At 38.6% G+C, this 18,465-nt stretch overlaps 1 protein-coding gene across 3 annotated transcripts in view; it reads right to left on the reverse strand.

Annotated features, from left to right (window-relative positions):
* Positions 1-854: 854 nt before the first annotated feature.
* The window catches only part of cfap46 (cilia and flagella associated protein 46), an 86,600-nt gene continuing 68,989 nt past the window's right edge, over positions 855-18,465 (reverse strand). For 2 of the 3 annotated variants that reach the window (XR_004211640.1, XM_020495024.2), the window contains 9 exons: positions 13,235-13,314; positions 12,795-12,855; positions 12,370-12,402; positions 9,214-9,316; positions 8,940-9,052; positions 4,036-4,117; positions 3,591-3,727; positions 2,952-3,053; positions 855-1,216 (listed from right to left, as the gene is read on the reverse strand). Coding sequence is in view for 2 of the 3 variants with exons in the window: in XM_020495024.2 (XP_020350613.1) it covers positions 1,089-1,216; positions 2,952-3,053; positions 3,591-3,727; positions 4,036-4,117; positions 8,940-9,052; positions 9,214-9,316; positions 12,370-12,402; positions 12,795-12,855; positions 13,235-13,314 (839 nt within the window). In the remaining variant the exon portion in view is untranslated. The remainder of the gene's footprint in view (positions 1,217-2,951; positions 3,054-3,590; positions 3,728-4,035; positions 4,118-8,939; positions 9,053-9,213; positions 9,317-12,369; positions 12,403-12,794; positions 12,856-13,234; positions 13,315-18,465) is intronic. The other variant, XM_020495026.2, reaches the window with a different exon arrangement.

The raw sequence follows: 18,465 nt of genomic DNA on the forward strand, positions 1-18,465 counted from the left end.
TACCTGCTTTACGAGAAGTGGATTTTCTAGAGTTTTTGGACTTGCCCATGGCTCCTCAAAATTATTTTTGGTCAGATCAGTTTTTAACTCATTGATCATTCAGTCCTTTATGTCAATCTGTGAGAGATGATAGAAAGAGACAGAAATATGGATAGAAAGGGCTGTCAAGAGTTTTACAGTGACTCTTGGATACCAGATAACAGCCAACATCCCACTTATCATCTAGAGTAGACTGTTAAGGTATATCTTGAGTTAAACACACAGCCAAAAGACAACACGGAAGCGAGCACTATAAACCACATGGTTGCTAACAAAGGTGTGATGTATCGACAGGGTGAAACATCTCAAGAGCAACACACACAACTACTTCAGTTGCATCTGCTGGAACGTCAAGTGGCACAAATGTTATTTGTGACCAGGGGCCGTATATATCAAGCGTGTCAAGAGTGCTAATTTAGGATAAGATTAGACTTTTAGATTACAATGAATAAGGTCACAGACCGCATGGGGGGGCCTGATCCTAGATCAACCCTCATACTCTGAGACGCTTTATACATACAGCCCCAGGTGTTGTCCTGTGGCCTACTGTAGATCCAGTCCTCTCACAACCAACCCATGTGGTCCAAATATTATGTACTATACATCCCTGTTTTCATAGCTTTATTACATTATTGGTTTTGATTAACAATGTAATTCCAAAGCATGGCAGAGCTCCATAGGGGAGAACGCTTGGGGAGTGGACGATAATAATTTAGACATTTCCCTCTTACCCGACCCTGTCTATCCCACCACTGGCACCAGGTGCATTAGATTAGCTTATTTCTGCTGAGGCGCAATAAAACAGATGAAACAAGTGGAGGCAAACAAGATATTTCTTTATTCACTGAAGCCAAGCAACGAATGGTGAACTGTCTCTTAGAGAAACTGAGGATTACTCTTGGCTAATGCATTTTTGGGATCTGTTTGTAATTGTACAGCCTTGGGAATAACTGTGTTATTAGATGGCATTGTGTTGATGTTTTCTTTTAATAAAACAATTTTACGAATATCCTTAAATTTGAAGGAATGTTACGAGGGACTGAAGTGGATCACGTAATAACTAAGTTAGGCAGTCCATAGATGACACAATTGAAGGCTGATGGTGAAGTGGTCAATCTTGGTTGAGCATCATGTGCATTCCCATCTCTATTTACCGAATCCTCGTGGCCTATGGTATCTGTAGAGAAAAAAGAAAGAGAGGGAGTAAGAGAGAGAGAGATGACTCAGGGAGTGAGAGTGACACAGGTAGCACAAGCAATGTGCTCCGTCTTTTAAATCCTAATAATTGACAGAGTATTCAGTTTTAGGAACATTTTAATTCTAGGAATTGTGTCATGAATGGGATAAGCAAAAAAAACAAACACATTTTGCTTGGTGGCAAGATTAATTGACATCTGAATACATGCACTTAACCCTTTACACTCGTACCCGTATACGGGTTGAAAATGGCAGATTTTGGGGACTAATAAGCACCTACATTGGAACGCAGTGGCAGTACAGTAACATGCTATACATGATGTAGAGTGCAGGTTCTCCGGTTCACAGTGTTGTATGAGTTTTAACTGAAAGCTATACTGAACTTGAGCATCATGAACTTGAGCATCATGTGACAAAAAGTTGCCAAAATCTATCCTGGTTAATTGGGCAACTTTTGTAAATGTTGTGTTATCTGACTTAGGGAAATGCTGTAAATGAAGATGACTCTGTGTATTCTGAAAGATGAGACGTTGAGGATTATAATAAATACTGCTTGGATGCCATAAAAGCAAACCAAACACCCGCGACTCCAAATGTGCATTTCACATTTCCAAACTCATGTCATATACAGTGTCAATATTCATGATCACTATGTTTGATGTACAGTTACAAGATTACATGGCGTCATACCCTGGGTTGTTCTGAACATAATGAGCCTGTTTGTTTATTGTGAAGAAAATTCACAGCGGCAGACGCACCTGAATATACCCCGGACTCATTTCTATGCGCACCAAAACTACGAACAATTTATTTTAATTGCCTTGTGAAAGCCTAACACTGTAAAATTATATTTTAGAACTTACCTAGTCATATTAGCAATAGAACAAGCTTTCAAGTCATGCTGACCTGACCCAGATTGTGAGTTATGATTGACTGTTTTTGGATTGTGTTAACAACAGTAATTGCCTGATGGCAGGGAAGCAGGGTTGTGTTCCAAATTAAACTACTACAAGTATGCTTGCTCTAGTTCCTCAACAGCAGTTACGAAAGCTTTAAAAAAGTACCTTATAGTTGAAATTGCTTAGGAACTGTGCACACTTTGGAGGTGTATGGCCACTTGGGGACACCAGTTAGTCGTCTCACTCAAACCCTTGTAATTTGTATTGCACCTACCCCACATTTTCCAGGAATATTCTAATTTTGCTACTGAATGTATTCAGAACATTTTCAGATTTCATTATCAACAAATACGTCAAAAGGTACAGTAAAAGTAAAATGCACATAAAATCAACAGTGTAAGGTTTGGATTCAGTCTTGTGTCAGGTGAACTGTTGTGCACTCACCTTTGGTCTAATCATTTTCCCATTATCTCCAAACGGTTCCCTTTCAATTGCTACCATGGTTATGCATATGCCATTCATATTTCTTCTGTAAGAAACATTTCCCTATCCATATAGGCCAATTCCCACTAGTGTAAAGGATTAAAGGCTCACTTGATGAATGGCATTATTCCCGCATAGTGCCACCAACAAAAATGTAAACAACGGAGCAAATGCATACCATGGCATTTTTGTAATGCAAAAAGCACTCAACATTCTTCCAAATGGGTATATTTAACTACATATCAATTTCAACATATTTTCTCACTGCCTTAACAGAATACTACCAGATATGATTGAATATGGCCCAGCCCCAGAGTTGTAGTGATGGCCTACCATCTGATCCTGCAGTGTTTGTGTCTTTCTCTGTGCTCTGGACTTCTCCCTTCCTCAGTGCATGGACAGTCTGGCCAGAGGTCAGGCCTACCCTCAGGAGATCTACAACACATGAAAACACACAGTACACAACACATATTACAGCTATTCTTAGACTTCATATCACACCTTAAATTAATAGCTTTCATGTCCCAGTTTAGGTTGATTTGAAACTGTTTTTAATTTACATACAGTAATGTGCATCAGTAATTATTCATCTCATATGCATACGTATATACTGTACTCTATATCATCGACTGCATCCTTATGTAATACATGTATCACTAGCCACTTTAACTATGCCACTTTGTTTACATACTCATCTCATATGTATATACTGTACTCGATACCATCTACTGTATCTTGCCTATGCTGCTCTGTACCATCACTCATTCATATATCCTTATGTACATATTCTTTATCCCCTTACACTGTGTATAAGACAGTAGTTTTGGAATTGTTAGTTAGATTACTTGTTGGTTATTACTGCATTGTCGGAACTAGAAGCACAAGCATTTCGCTACACTCGCATTAACATCTGCTAACCATGTGTATGTGACAAATAAAATTTGATTTGATTTAACAGTGTATTGAACTCACTCTCCATGACGGAGTCCATGTTATTTATGTTCCTCTGGGGGCTGCTGTGCCACTGGTTGAGCAGAACACAACGGACGCCACTCAGAGTGAGTAGCAGGGCTGTCTCCAGGGGCCTCTCCAGGGCCAGGTGCCCATCACTAAAGGAGAGGGAGAAAGCGAGAGAGATAGAGAGCGAGAAAGAGAGAGAAAAAGAGATAGAAAGAGAGAAATATAGATAAAGGGGAGTGAAAGAGGGGGAGATAGAGAATATATAGATAGAGGTAGAAAGAAGGATAGAAAGAGAGACGGAGACACATGAGGTCTATAAAGGAACTGTCCAGCGTCTTCTCATAACCATCCTGAGACGAAGCATCAAACAGCTGTGGTGTAATCAGCTGTGAAGGAGGGGATGCAACTTAATGCACTTCATTGGATAAAGTCATAAGAAGCACATGCAATGCGTTACCTCTTTTGCACATCTAGCTTGGATTGCCGTAGCATGCTGGCGCTGTTCTGGACGAGGTCTAAAAGGACAGCCATCTGGCACTCTTGAGGACAAATAACAACACATTATCATCATCTGGTCATGGGTCGTTCCACAAATAGTGACTTTTGTGTCCCTTTGATATTTTATGTAAAAATGGTGCACCAATATTGCATTTTAAAAGCCTGTTATGTTAAATGTAGTGCCCCTTACATAAACCACATGGACAATTCAATAAATTCAAGATTTTTTATATGAATAAAGACTTGCTAAAGTGCATGTTTTTCTGACTTTTAGGAAGATTTTAACCCACTTAACCCCAAAATGATTTATTATTTATTTCACATTAGTGATTCCTTTACGTTTGTCCCTCATTTGAAGTTAAACCCTGTTTCTACTGAACTCTCATTTTAATATTGTGAAACTATTCCTTTAAATTAAATTTTCAAACGATAGTGTAAATCAGTGTAAAAGCATGTCAGCTGGTTTTACTCTTTTTGACCATTTTCTGGTGTTTGGTGGTGGAAAACTGAACGGATCGAGCATAACACATCAACCCTGTTACCCATCGATAAAGATAAACATTTCTAGCCTAACTTTATATATATATTTTTTAAACTTACATTCAATTGCCACTCCCTGTTGAACACAAGCTTCCATTCCCCGTCACAAGGGGAGTTATGGTTGATTTAAGATGAAATCAGCCTTTTTACGTCAATCCTGTTACTTTAAATGGCACCTCATTCATAATTTAACTCTTTTGAGATGTGAAAACATGCTTTTTATCAAATAACATTTTATTGGCTACATATTTAGCAGATTGCGGGTGGAGCGAAATGGTTGACTATGTGCTCTTAATGACAACATTTTGAAATGAGGTGAAATAAATTGTTATTTGGGACCAAATTACACTACCCAAAACATACTCTATGGGTGGAATGATACACTACTATTCAAAAGTTTGGGGTCACTTAGAAATGTCCTTGTTTTTGAAAGAAAAGCACATTTTTGGTCCATTAAAATAACATCAAACACCAGTCTCAACGTCAACAGTGAAGAGGCAACTCCGGGATGCTGACTTCTAGTCAGAGTTGCAAAAAAAAAAGGCATATCACAGACTGGCCAATTAAAAGAAAAGATTAAGATGGGCAAAAGAACACAGACACTGGGCAAAAGAACACAGACACTGGACAGAGGAACTCGACGTTGAGACTGGTGTTTTGCGGGTACTATTTAATGAAGCTGCCAGTTGAGGACTTGTGAGGCGTCTGTTTCTCAAATTAGACACTCTAATGTACTTGTCCTCTGCTCAGTTGTGCACCGGGGCCTCCCAGTCCTCTATATATTCTGGTTAAAGCCAGTTTGCGTTGTTCTGTGAAGGGAGTAGCACACAGCGTTGTACGAGATCTTCAGTTTCTTTGCAATTTCTCGCATGGAATAGCCTTCATTTCTCAGGATAAGAATAGACTGACGAGTTTCAGAAGGAAGTTCTTTGTTTCTGGCCATTTTGAGCCTGTAATCGAACCCACACATGCTGATGCTCCAAATACTCAACTAGTCTAAAGGCCAGTTTTATTGCTTCTTTAATCAGAACAACCGTTTTCAGGTGTGCTAACATAATTGCCAAAGGGTTTTCTAATGATCAATTAGCCTTTTAAAATGATAAACTTGGATTAGCTAACGCAACGTGCCATTGGAACACAGGAGTGAAGGTTGCTGATAATGGGCCTCTGTACGCCTATGTAGATATTCCATTAAAAATAATCTACAGTTTCCAGATACAATAGTCATTTACAACATTAACAATGTCCACACTGTATTTCTGATCAATTTTATGTTATTTTAATGGACAAAAAAATTTGCTTTTCTTTAAAAATAAAAAGGACATTTCTAAGTGACCAGAAACTTTTGAACGGTAGTGTATGTATTCTTGGATTCATTTATTTATGGGATTTACTTGACAGGGACCGTGCACATTAATGAACATTTCCTTGTTTACATCAATGTAAATGCACCAGAGTTAGTAAAAGGGCTAATTCTCATCTGTAGCCCCTAGATCGGTTATGAAGGAAGGTCAATGAATTTAGGCCAGTGTGTGTAAACGAAAGGAAAAAGAGAAGAGAGCTGTTGATTCATGTTCATGACTCCAACAAGCACAGTTTGTCATGCTCAAAACTCTCTTCAGGCATTAGATTGAGTGCAGGAAGTAGAATATAACTCATTCTCCCTCCCTCTGCTCTAGATCAGTTCTGAACATCTCGGTCTGACGCAAGAAAGACATTTCCCTGTGCTTGTACTTGTGCATGACATTAAAACTTGAAACTATCTAGAACATCTGCAAACACCTTGTACCTGCTGGCTTGTTAACTGGGTGGGGTTGGCTTGTTATCGAGTTACAGCTGTTATTCAGACGAGGCTCTATTTAGTCTGAACATTCCTCACCACTTTGTTTGGTTAGAAGTGCCAAAGCCCAGCCTGTCTTTGATAGTGGATGGTATTGTGAGGCCCAGGGTGATGTGTAAGGTCATCCTGACTTCCCCTGTCAATCAGATCAAATACACCCAGTGTCATCCACACCCAAAACGTCCTTTGTTTTGAAGTAAAAAAAAAAAGAAAGTCAAGCAAGGCCAAGAGCCATGCCTGTGAAAAGGGTTTGATTGTTGTTGAAAATGGTTTGAAAGGTGTGAAAAGTCAGAAGGCTTTTTGGGGTGTGTGATCAGTTATTTAAGGAAGATCAGTGAAAAAGTATCGTAATAAAGGAATCAAGATAGCAGTCACTGAGGAAAGAGTGGAGTCTCTGTCTCCAAAATACCAAAGGCCTGTGAAATGAACATGATGAGTATCAATACCCCCCCCCAAAAAACATTTGTTACTTCTATGAAGAGTGCCTTGTTCCGCCTTTCTTTTTGATGACCAATTTACCCCTTTTACCAAAGAGCACCTTCTGTCTACCAAAATCTACTATTGTGTACCTTAGCAGCGCTTCCCTTCCTCGTTGTTTTATACAGGCTGCTTTATGCTCTATTTAGGCAGCGGTATTTCATTTCACATAATGCCAATGAGAAGAAAAAACATGGCTATTCGTTTCACAACATACTGTAAGTTCAACAAAAACATGTTATTATTTTTTGTCAATGAATGTGTTAGTCAAGTGTCTATTTCCATTTACTCTTAAAATGTACTACAGCACTACGACCTTGTACAGATTTTTGAGTGGCAATTGGTGTAATCAATGTTTATAGACAAGGCCCCTAGTCAATATCAATTGCGGAGGTGTTTGTCAATGGATCTGCCAAAATGTGACACACCCGGGTTAGGCCACAGGTGGGGCACTGTCAGCTCCAGACTCTGATCTGCTGGATTGGGAACGCCAGAGTTCCTGTCCAGGGAACAGTTCAATGTGAGATTAACATTAATTGACAGCTTGCTCTCTAGTGCCTATAATAACTACTTCAACTCCGGGCGACAGATTCAGAACACTACATTTGATGAACATCTCCAATGCACACATTAAACCTACATCAAACAATTACTAGGCCTATATCATCTTAATAAATCATATAAGCCTAGTGATTATCCCTAATCCATTCATTCTGAATCTCTGTATAATTTCTACAAGTGCTTGGTGAAACTTGGAAAATGTAACAGCAACGGGCCTATAATGAAATCTAATTGATGTTATATTGCTGTCTTTCTAAATATAACCACTCAGGGAATTAAAGATTGATGTGTTTAAAGAGATTAAGTCTACTGCTCCATTTACGTACATAAGCTACACACAGTACAATTTAAAATTTATATCTGGGTTTTTGTTTCTCCATCACTGACTTTGGAAAATCCTTCATTTGATTAAATAAATCATATCATCACATAATATCCAAAGCCACTCAGATCTTTGACATAATGTGACATTTTTATATAAGTCTTTACAAATATTCCCTGTCATAACGGAAGAGTTATGTTCTGTGTTCTGAACTTATAGCCTAATGCCTTTGAATACCAGTCTTTGGAGTTGAATGATGTTGTTTTCTACTTAGTTTCCTTAATTTTAGATGGCAAACAACAAATCTCTGACACACAGGATGCATCATAAATGTAACAGTATTCCCTAAATGTAGTGCTTTATTTTTTACAAGAGGCCCTGGTCAAAAGTAGGGCACTACATAGGGAATAGGGTGCCATTTGGGATGCCTTTTCAGACGAATGGGTCACTTCAGAAGGTATGTTGTGCTAATTCTGCAGTGGTGGCATATATACAACAGCAGCTTACTGGGAGTGTAACGGTTCTCTTGTGGTGAAGGCGAGTCGGACCAAAATGCAGCGTGTAGTTTGCGATCCATGTTTAATAAACAAACGTAAACACACTAATCAATACAAACACTACAAAACAAAGAACGTAACGAAAACCGAAACAGTCCTATCTGGTGCAAACACAGAGACAGGAACAATCACCCACAAACACACAGTGAAACCCAGGCTACCTAAATATGGTTCCCAATCAGAGACAATGACTAACACCTGCCTCTGATTGAGAACCATATCAGGCCAGACATAGAAATAGACAAACTAGACAATGAAACATAGAATGCCCACTCAGCTCACACCCTGACCAACCAAAACATAGAAATATACAAAGTAAACTATGGTCAGGGTGTGACAGGGAGGGAGGCATAGTTGGAATGTGGCAGGTTCTGGTTATTTATTTGTGTTCTGTGGTATTTGAGCTTTGGCTTTGGTTAAGGGCATGGTTGTTTTCTGATCAGAAAATTTAAATATAAAATAAAATCTACCTCAAATCATCCAACATCTTCACAAGAAGGTTATTGAAACTCAGACCAAACAAACTCAAACCACAAAAGAAAATAGGTAGGTATTGGATACAGTACCAGAAAGGTTGAGGGCAGCCAGCTTGGATGGTGGGATGTTAGCGAGAAAGCGCTCCATTCCATGGAAGATGAAAGCACTGCAGTTTGTCAGCAGCTGCTCCAGCTCTGCGAGACTGACACACACACAACAGTGTTAGTGGCTTAGAGTGCAGCATGCCATGAAAAAACATCAGCCATCAGATTGGTATGCCAGCGGACAGGAATACATGACATACATATGTGACTCTTGTGTCATTACTGCTAATGAGTGTGTTGAGTGAAAGTGACTTCTGACCTGGGAGTGCGTTCACTCCCCAAAAAGCCCTCCCACAGTGAGGTGAACTGCTGGCTGTATGCCTCCAAAGTCCTCTTCATCCTCTCTGTCAGGCTGCTGCCTTCTGAAACATAACCCCCCCCCCACACACACACACACAATGTACACACACGCACACGACACACACAGAGAATAAACAACAGTTCCAGCTACTTCATCATTTATTATCATTGGATGAGGTATATTACTGTAGGACCCAATCTATAGTAGAAGATGGACTACATAATCTAAATCTAAGCTGTACCTAAAAATTGCACTGACAAAATGTACAGTATGAAGGGAGTTTGGTGACCCGGTGGCGGAGAGGGAGGAGGACACGTCAAGGCCAGTCAATAGTCCATTGGATTTTGGCAAACAGCACATTAATCACTGCAAAATTCTCTTTGCTGAGAAGGAGTCATAGCTCTAAACAGAGGCTGTGTCCGAATACCCATACTAGCGTACTACATACTGTACTTAAACCGCATACTATGTACGCATCGTTGCATAGTATTTAGCAAGTGATGTACTGTTTATTAAAAAGTATGCAATGTGCCATGGCCGCAACACAGGCCGTGTGTGGGTGGATTTTTCCAAATTTAACAGGCATGCACCACATTAACCAGCCTGATAATAGCTCATTTTAATTGTATTAATTTCTCAAAACTCTGAATAGAATAGGAATGTAGTAATAGCACTATCACATTCGACAGATACCATAGTAGACCACATAGCCTGTTCTATTTAAAAAGGACTGAAGACAGAAATGTATAATCTGGTTCCATTTCAACATATTTACTAGTGAAACCTAAGTGCTGTAACATGCATACATTAAACCAAATAGCCTAGTACACACACCAAAACTTTTCAAATGCTCAAATCAAAAGGCTTTTGCACAGAACAATTTGGACAGTTTGGTGCATCGCAAATTCAGAACCGTTCGACAGCAACGTAATAAACTAAAGCACTGATCATTGGGAACGAGATGAAAATGACTGCTAAGGCTTGATCCATACATGTAATAATTCAATAGATAGCCTAGCCTACAAAACTATAACAATCCATATGTTCAAATCAAAAGGCCTGACTAACATGAACGTGTCCCCTGTGTCGACACGTTCAGAAATCAAAAGATGGTTTAATATTTAGTTTAAAAGCTCTGACGAAGGCCAAGAGAACAAGAAACACTTTTCAGTGAGAAAGCAGAAATCCATCTTCCTAATTAACCTCTACGGGATCGGTGGCTCCCCTCCTCAGGACATAACCATATCTGATATGGGCAGAAAGCTTAAATTCTTTTTAATCTAACTGCACTGTCCAATTTACAGTAGTTATTACAGTGAAATAATACCATGCTAATGTTCGAGGAGAGTGCACAAATATGAACTTGAAAATGTATTAATAAACCAATTAGGCATATTTGGGCAGCCTTTATACAACATTTTGAACAGATAGGCAATGGTTCATTGGATCAGTCTAAAACTTGCACATACACTGAAGCCAGCTAGTGGCCAAAATCTAAATTGCGCCTGGGCTAGAATAGTACATTATGGCCTTTCTCTTGCATTTCAAAGATGATGGTACAAAAAAAAAAGAACGCATGTTTTTTCTTCGTCTTATCTTTTACTAGATCTAATGTGTTACATTCTCCTACATTCATTTCACATTTCCACAAACTTCAAAGTGTTTGCTTTCAAATGGTATCAAGAATATGCATATCCTTGCTTCAGGTCCTGAGCTACAGGCAATTCGATTTGGGTATGTCATTTTAGGCGAAAATTGAAAAAAGGGTAGGATCCTTTTAAGTATAGTTTGGTTGTTTGGCTACATGAAGAGAAGTAGGGCCTATCAATCGCAGCCCACCTCTTCAATGCATTGTGGAAAAGTGTGCATCGAATTCTACTGGATGAAAATCAGAAATGAATATAACATCCTGGCATTTAAACCATACTCGATTAAATTTTTTTTTTACATACTATAAAACATTCTATTTTTGCATACTGAGAATGTGTCATTCACAATTGCGTTGTTTTGTGTTATTGGTTAATTTTGGAAGCACATCCCCATATCTGATTATCAGCTGTTGTAAAAGCCTAAATGAGAATGACATCCAGGCATTTAAAGCATACTCGATTTTCATTTCATATACTGTACACAGCCAGTCCAAATACCCATACTTGCATCGTAAATAGTAGGCCGTTTGAGTATCCGAAAAAATGACCTTTTATAGTTTGTGAAATGTTGAAAATAGAGAATACTTTAAATGCCCGGATGTCATACTCATTTCAGCTTTTCATCTAGTAGAATTCGCTTCACAGAACTGAATAGTTTTTTCACACTCAAGTGTGTTCGACACCAGCTGATAATCAGAATAGGGGACGTGTTCTACAAAAATGTATGAACGTCGGGGAAAAAGCGTGATTGCGCATTCAATGAGGCCATCTCAATATGGATGAGTAGTATATTGATATTTGTTGCTTACTGCATATGATTTTACTAAACAGTACGTTCTATATAGTATTTGGTATGATTAGTACACAGTATGCAGTTTAAGTAAGTAGCAGGCAAGACAGATTTCGTAAAACGGCCACTCACATACATAGGGATATCAACATAAAAGTCGGCTAAAGGTTAAAAATTCTGACCATTACAACCACGTCTATTTGGCGCTGGCAACATTTTCATGCTTATTAAAACAAAAGATCAAATCAATAAATGGGATTGGAAAACAGTGCTATCTTGAATGACTTTTTGGGGGCATATTCTACACTAGATTGGAGGCACATCTTTACGGTATTCTTGGATGTTTCGTTCAGGAGAGCCATGCCTCTAGGTGTCTACTGCAACAAAACCCATCATTGCACAGCTTACAAAGATATCAGTAGAGATCAGGGTCTATATTCATAAAGTGTCTCAGAGTAGAAGTGCTGATAGGATCAGGCACCCCCTGTCCATATAATCTTATACATTATGATTTCAAAGTCAAATCTGATCCTAGACACTTTATGAATATGGGCCCGGGCTGTCAGAACATCATAGCTTATCGTCTGGGGCCGTATCGTGATCAACGATTCTCTTGTGGAAATTATTAGCAAAATCAGAAACATAATAATGACAACTAAGATCATGCTTACTTACCATATTCCTCTTCGTTGTAAGGGTCTATGATATCTTAGATGAGGTGTATTAAGGACAATTTCCTCCACAGTATGTCACTGGTCTGGCATTACAAACAATCTTATTTCCCAAATCAAATTTCATGAAGCCATTTCTACATAAGCCGTTGTCACAAAGTGCTTTACAGATGCCGAGGGTTAAACCCCAAAGAGCAAGCAATGCATAGGTAAAAGTACTGTGGCGAGGAAAAGCTCTAGAAAGCAGGAACATAGGAAAAAACCTAGAGAGGAACCAGGCACTGAGGGGTGGCCAGTCCTCTTCTGGCTGTACTGATATTTAAGAAATACCTATCTAGGAAATATAGATTATCTCACCACTGAAAATCAGTGAAATACTTATTGGAGGTGTTAAAAGGTCATTATTAAAGTCAAACAAGTAAAATATACATTTGAAGTTGTGTGTGTCTACTGGGAGGGTGTTGGGGGGCAAGACACGATTGACCGGCACCTGGGTAACAAGAAACACAGATTAAATCCAGGTAGATTAATATTGGATAGAGACATCCAAACAAACATCTGACAGCAAGAAAGGAAAAGACACATTTTACTTGGGAGCAAGAGAGTGGAGTAGTGAGAGGGAGATAGAGAGGGCGGGTTGAGAGAACGAGAGAGGGGGGGAGAAAGAGAGGCAGAGGAAGAGAGAGAGAGAAAGAGAGCAAGAGTGAAAGGGTGACAGGGAATAAATATGATATAGAAGCAAAACACAGGATCATTACAGAAACATTATGTCATTGATTGGGAAGTCACAAGCGGGCAAGGGGACTTAAATAATTTCTTGTGCTGAAGGCAGGTAAAAAGGCAGGCCTAGATTTATTTACTGAACTCACCATTTTGATGGCTTTGCTTTGATCTACCTTCCCCTTGGCTCCCTTTCCACCTTTGGTCTCCTTTTTGTTGTCACTTTCAACTGCAGCAAACAGGATGCAGAAATAATAAAGGAAGCGGTTGTCTGGCGGTTTAAATTACACAGCATTTTGACAAATCCTAATGACTTTACTTTACTTTCAGGTTTACTGCCAAAGCCAATGACATCATTGAAGACGCTGAAAGAATACAGAAACTCTGAGTTTTCCTACGACCCATAAATACTTTCTTCTGCAGTGACCACTAGCAAACTAGTAATCTCTCGAGGACAGACTACGTCTGACCAAATTAAGCAAGATTATAGTTCCATGTTAACCGAGATAGCAAACTAGTGAACTGCAAAGCATTGAACCCTTAAACGTCAGGCCTTGTAGAATTCCTTTTCAGTAAATGTACCCTATAATTAAATCCAGAAACAACAGACAGACACCTAAACAAAATAACCATTGCTTTCCCAAAGAAAGTCTTTTGTATGCTCAAATTCATCCTGTGCATGTTTCAGGCAAACTACGGCGTAGAATAACAAATAGCGCTTTCCAAAAGGTGCTTCAGGCACTACATCTTCTTGACACAGTGGTAAACTATAGATGTCAAAATTATGGTAATGTTTGTCCTAGGTGTGGAAAGTAAATGTCACTTTTTTATATATACTCCAGCCACCCTCGTCCACATACAATCTCTGCTCAGTACGACATGTGTGTGCACCACACACACACACACACACACACACACACACACACACACACACACACACACACACACACACACACACACACACACACACACACACACACGCACACACACACACACACACACACACACACAACCAGATTCCAAATGCCCTATGTACATCTCTGCTCATTTAAGTCTAACCTTTGAGCACCCACTGGTGTTATGCAAATGATTTAACCTTTTTAAAGTTAATTAAGCTTGCCCAAACATAACATGAACTACTTTTTCTTTTGGAAATTCCAAATGTGCATATTTTCGGAAAGGTTAAGAAAACGTCATCCTTCAAAAGAACTACAATAAAACATTTAAAGACAATTTACCTACTGTAATTTTACATGTGAAGACCATTTCAGAGGTTCAAAATGTTGAATGCATGTCGGGTGTTTGTTACACTTGTTTTACATCCAGACAGGCTGCGAGATACACTGTGAATGTCCATGTATAAATAAAACACAAAAATAATACACAGCACAAGTCTTATCATGAAAAATGACGAGGCTTAAAAATACTTCTTTAACCTGTCTCCCCATTATCTATACTGATTGAAGTGGATTTAACAGGTGACATCAATAAGGGATCATAGCTTTCAACTAGATTCACAAGGTCAATCTATGTCATGGAAATGTATACTCAGTGTATGCCAAATATTCAGTCAGACAATAATATAGTTTTGTATATGGCTAATTTATGTGCTAACAGGAACTTTGCAGCTCGCTGGCGCTTCAATACCTCTCTTACAAAATAAGAGCTTCAAACATTAATTTGCAATAGATCTCGCAGAATTCATTAGCATTAATGAAGGATCGGTTGATGATCCAAGCATACTTTGGGATGCAATTCAAGGCTTTATTAGAAGCAATGCAACTTCATTCTCTTTTAATTTATACAAGGCAAATATTAATGAAGCAAAACGATTGGAGGCAAAGTTAAATGTTTTACAACAGAGTGCAATCTGACACCTCTTCAAAATATTTACACAACATAGAATTGGTTAAGAAAGAACTGAATGTTTTATACAGACGTGCGGAATTTATTATGTACAAAGCTCGTCAGAATTATTACTTCAACAGTGCACGGCCCAGCCGGTTATTGGCTATGAAACTAATGACCAATGAGGGCTTTGCAAATAATATTAGAGTCAAATCAACAGAGGGGATAGTCCATACAGACCAAAAGCTAATTAACAATACTTTTCGCTCTTTTTATTCTAAATTGTAGGTTAAACATGACGATAATGATGGCACCAGTATTCTATCGCCTCATATCATTGTTAAATTTAGATGTTAAATGATATGCAAAAATTATTGGCTCGCAGACTTGAACCTTTTTAGTTCATAATGACTTGAACAAATTTAGTTCATCATGATAAAAATTTTAAAAACTAGTTTAGGCCTCTGACAACATCTGCCGTCTGCTACACATCATTGCTGCAGCTGCAGATGTGGAACTACCTGATGCTGTTCATTTCACTTCATGCCGAAAAGGCCTTTGATCACTTTGAATGGCAGTACCTCTGGACAGTACTCAAACGTATGGGCTTTGCAAATTATTTTCTAAAGAATTCCTCATTGCCAGAAGGACAAGGGAAGGATGTGCTCTCAGCAGCATGCTCTTTGCTTTATCACTAGAACCCCTGGCTCAAGCAGTCTGTCAGTCCACACATGTTCCTATCACTACTCACATCTCTGACCACCATATGCAGATGAAATATTACTATAGGTTGGAGATGTCCCTCGTTCTCTACCTGTCCTTCTCAATATCTTTAAAAACTTTAGTTCAATCTCAGGTTACACAATTAATTGGACCAAATCCACCAAATCCGCTTAATGAAGAGATACCTACATGTCCCCTGACATCCCAATAGTAAGCCATTTCAAATATCTAGGCACTGACATCTATCCGTCCTTACAGATCACTACCAATTTTAATAGTGTTCATAAACAAGTAGAGTCAGACCTACAAAGATGGTCTCAATGCACAAATTTCAGACATGCACGTACATCATTAAGCTGAACATACTTCCTCTGATAAACTTTTACAGCTCTATGATTCCCCTTTCATAGCCACTGGGATATTGGAAGAAACTGCACCCTTTGATTTCAAATTTATATGGAGGGGAAAGTGCCCTTGGATCAAAATGTCCACTTTATAAAGACGGAAATGTTCTGAAGGCCAAAATCTCCCCAATCTTAAATTATATATCTGGGTCTTTATTCTGTGCCCACAATATGTGTAGTTTAACGCCAAAGTACAGGGGTTCCTCCGTTAAAAATTGCGAGCTTACACCACGGGACTTAGAGGTAATTTGTGGTTTAGTACCAGCGCAAAGGGGAGTTAGAGCACTGATTATGCTTTTGGGTCCAAATGGGTCTCTGACAATGAATGGGCAACATAAACCTAAATAGAAACTGATAATTGTGCACGACTTTGTATTACTTACTAAAACTGTTGTTACACTAAGGTTTTTATTATTTTATTTTGGTCTTACTGTAGTAGTGTAGCCCACTCCCGACCGGTCACGTTATACAGCGCCTGAGTGGCGCAACAGTCCAAGACACTGCATAGCAGTGCAAGCTGTGTTGCTACAGATGCTGGTTCAATACCTCCTTGACTGGGAGACCCATGAGATGATTGTATGTTTTTGGTTTCTCTCCTTCTAAAAACAGAACTAAATCATTCTAAGTAACAAATTGGCTTTATTTACAAATTAGTAACAATATCTCACCCCATGTTCAAGAATGTCCTTTTTCCTCGCTCATTTTACGTTATTTGAAAACTAAATCTCCAAAATATGATTATTTTTTAAACAATGCAATTATTGTTATTATTAATTTAGAATTATATAAAAGCCCGTTGGATATTCTCACAGATATATTATTAACCCTGTTATTAGTAGGACAATATATATTGGTCACATTTTTTCATATGGTCTGGGAGTGCCCAGAGGTTAACTCCTTTTGGCAATCTGTGGCTTCATCAATGTCAGGCATTTTGTCTAAACCCATCCCATGTCTGGCCAATGTGCTACTGTTTAACGATGAGTCTTCACTGAACTTAACATACAGGCAGAGAAGGATTTGGCTTACCCGGCCTAACAACAGCCAAGAGAATGGTTGCCTTACAATGCCAAGCCCCACACACTCTGCCACATTAGCAATGGATTTATTTATTCATGGACCTAGCTCAATTTGAACTGTCAATCTATCAACTGCATGGTGCAATACTACAACACTTTGCATTATAAAATCATTACTTTATATACATGTACTTAAGTAAGCAGGTCCTGTGAGTGAGATGGGATGGAGGGTTGAGGGGATAAATGTGTAATGTCTGCTGGTGTGTGTGTGCTTGTGTTTTATAGTTTGTCTTGTCAACCAATAAATTATAAAACCTCATGAAAAAAAAATATATTAAAAAAGTGTAATGACATTCAACAATTGTCATTAGGCCTACACTCTTGTAGCCTGAAATAATTAATGAGTCTTGCTGACAAATGGACCTTTACTACTTGTTTTTAAAAAGTTATTTATACTTAAATAAGTATTTTCTTGTCCATTATTACATTTTTGTGGTGAGTTGTGTATGCTTCAGGCTACAGTAAACATTGTCCTTCACTCAACAATGGCTGTCATTCAGGATCTATTTGTTCAAAATGCCTATAATACATTTCTTATTCCATTGAATTGGATTATACTCAAATCAATGACATTAGAACGAAGCAGCCCTATTGATAAAATTCCTCTGCAACGACAATGGTGTTATTGCCAGAGATGCCAGAGACTTTGAGCCCAGGAGCTACAAAGAGATGAGTGACTCAAGATCTTGATGATCAGAATCTGCTTGCTGTCTAACAAACTGCTTGTCTGAAAATGTGTCCTGGACTGACAACACATGAAATTAAATTCAATATTTCACATCCAAAACTGTAAACATTCAGTATGCAGTATTACGAATTTGTGACTAACCTTGAACATCCTAATCTCCCTACTGTCACATCTAAGGCAATCTAAAACAAATTTCAATGTAATTTCATGGATGGAATAACATGTATTCTTTTGGGAGAAATAAATGTAAAAGCAAACTTTCATGCCCTTCCAATAACCCTATAGCACTATTTGGTAAAAGTCCAAGTCCATATTATGGTAAAAACAGCTCAAATAAGCTAAGAGAAATGACAGTCAGTCAATCTGGAAAACACATGAAGGTCAGTCAATCTGGAAAATGTCAAGAACTTTTAAAGTTTCTTCAAGTGCAGTCGCAAAAACCATCAAGCACTACGGTGAAACTGGCTCTCATGAGGGCTGCCACAGGAAACGAAGACCTATAGTTACCTCTGCTGCAGAGGATAAGTTCATTAGAGTTATCAGGCTCAGAAATTGCAGCCCAAATAAGTGCTTCACAGAGTTCAAGTAACAGACACATTTCAACAACTGTTCAGAGGAGACTACGTGAATCAGGCCTT

This window comes from Oncorhynchus kisutch, linkage group LG11 (assembly GCF_002021735.2).
Source record: "Oncorhynchus kisutch isolate 150728-3 linkage group LG11, Okis_V2, whole genome shotgun sequence".
NCBI classification, from domain to species: Eukaryota; Metazoa; Chordata; class Actinopteri; order Salmoniformes; family Salmonidae; genus Oncorhynchus; species Oncorhynchus kisutch.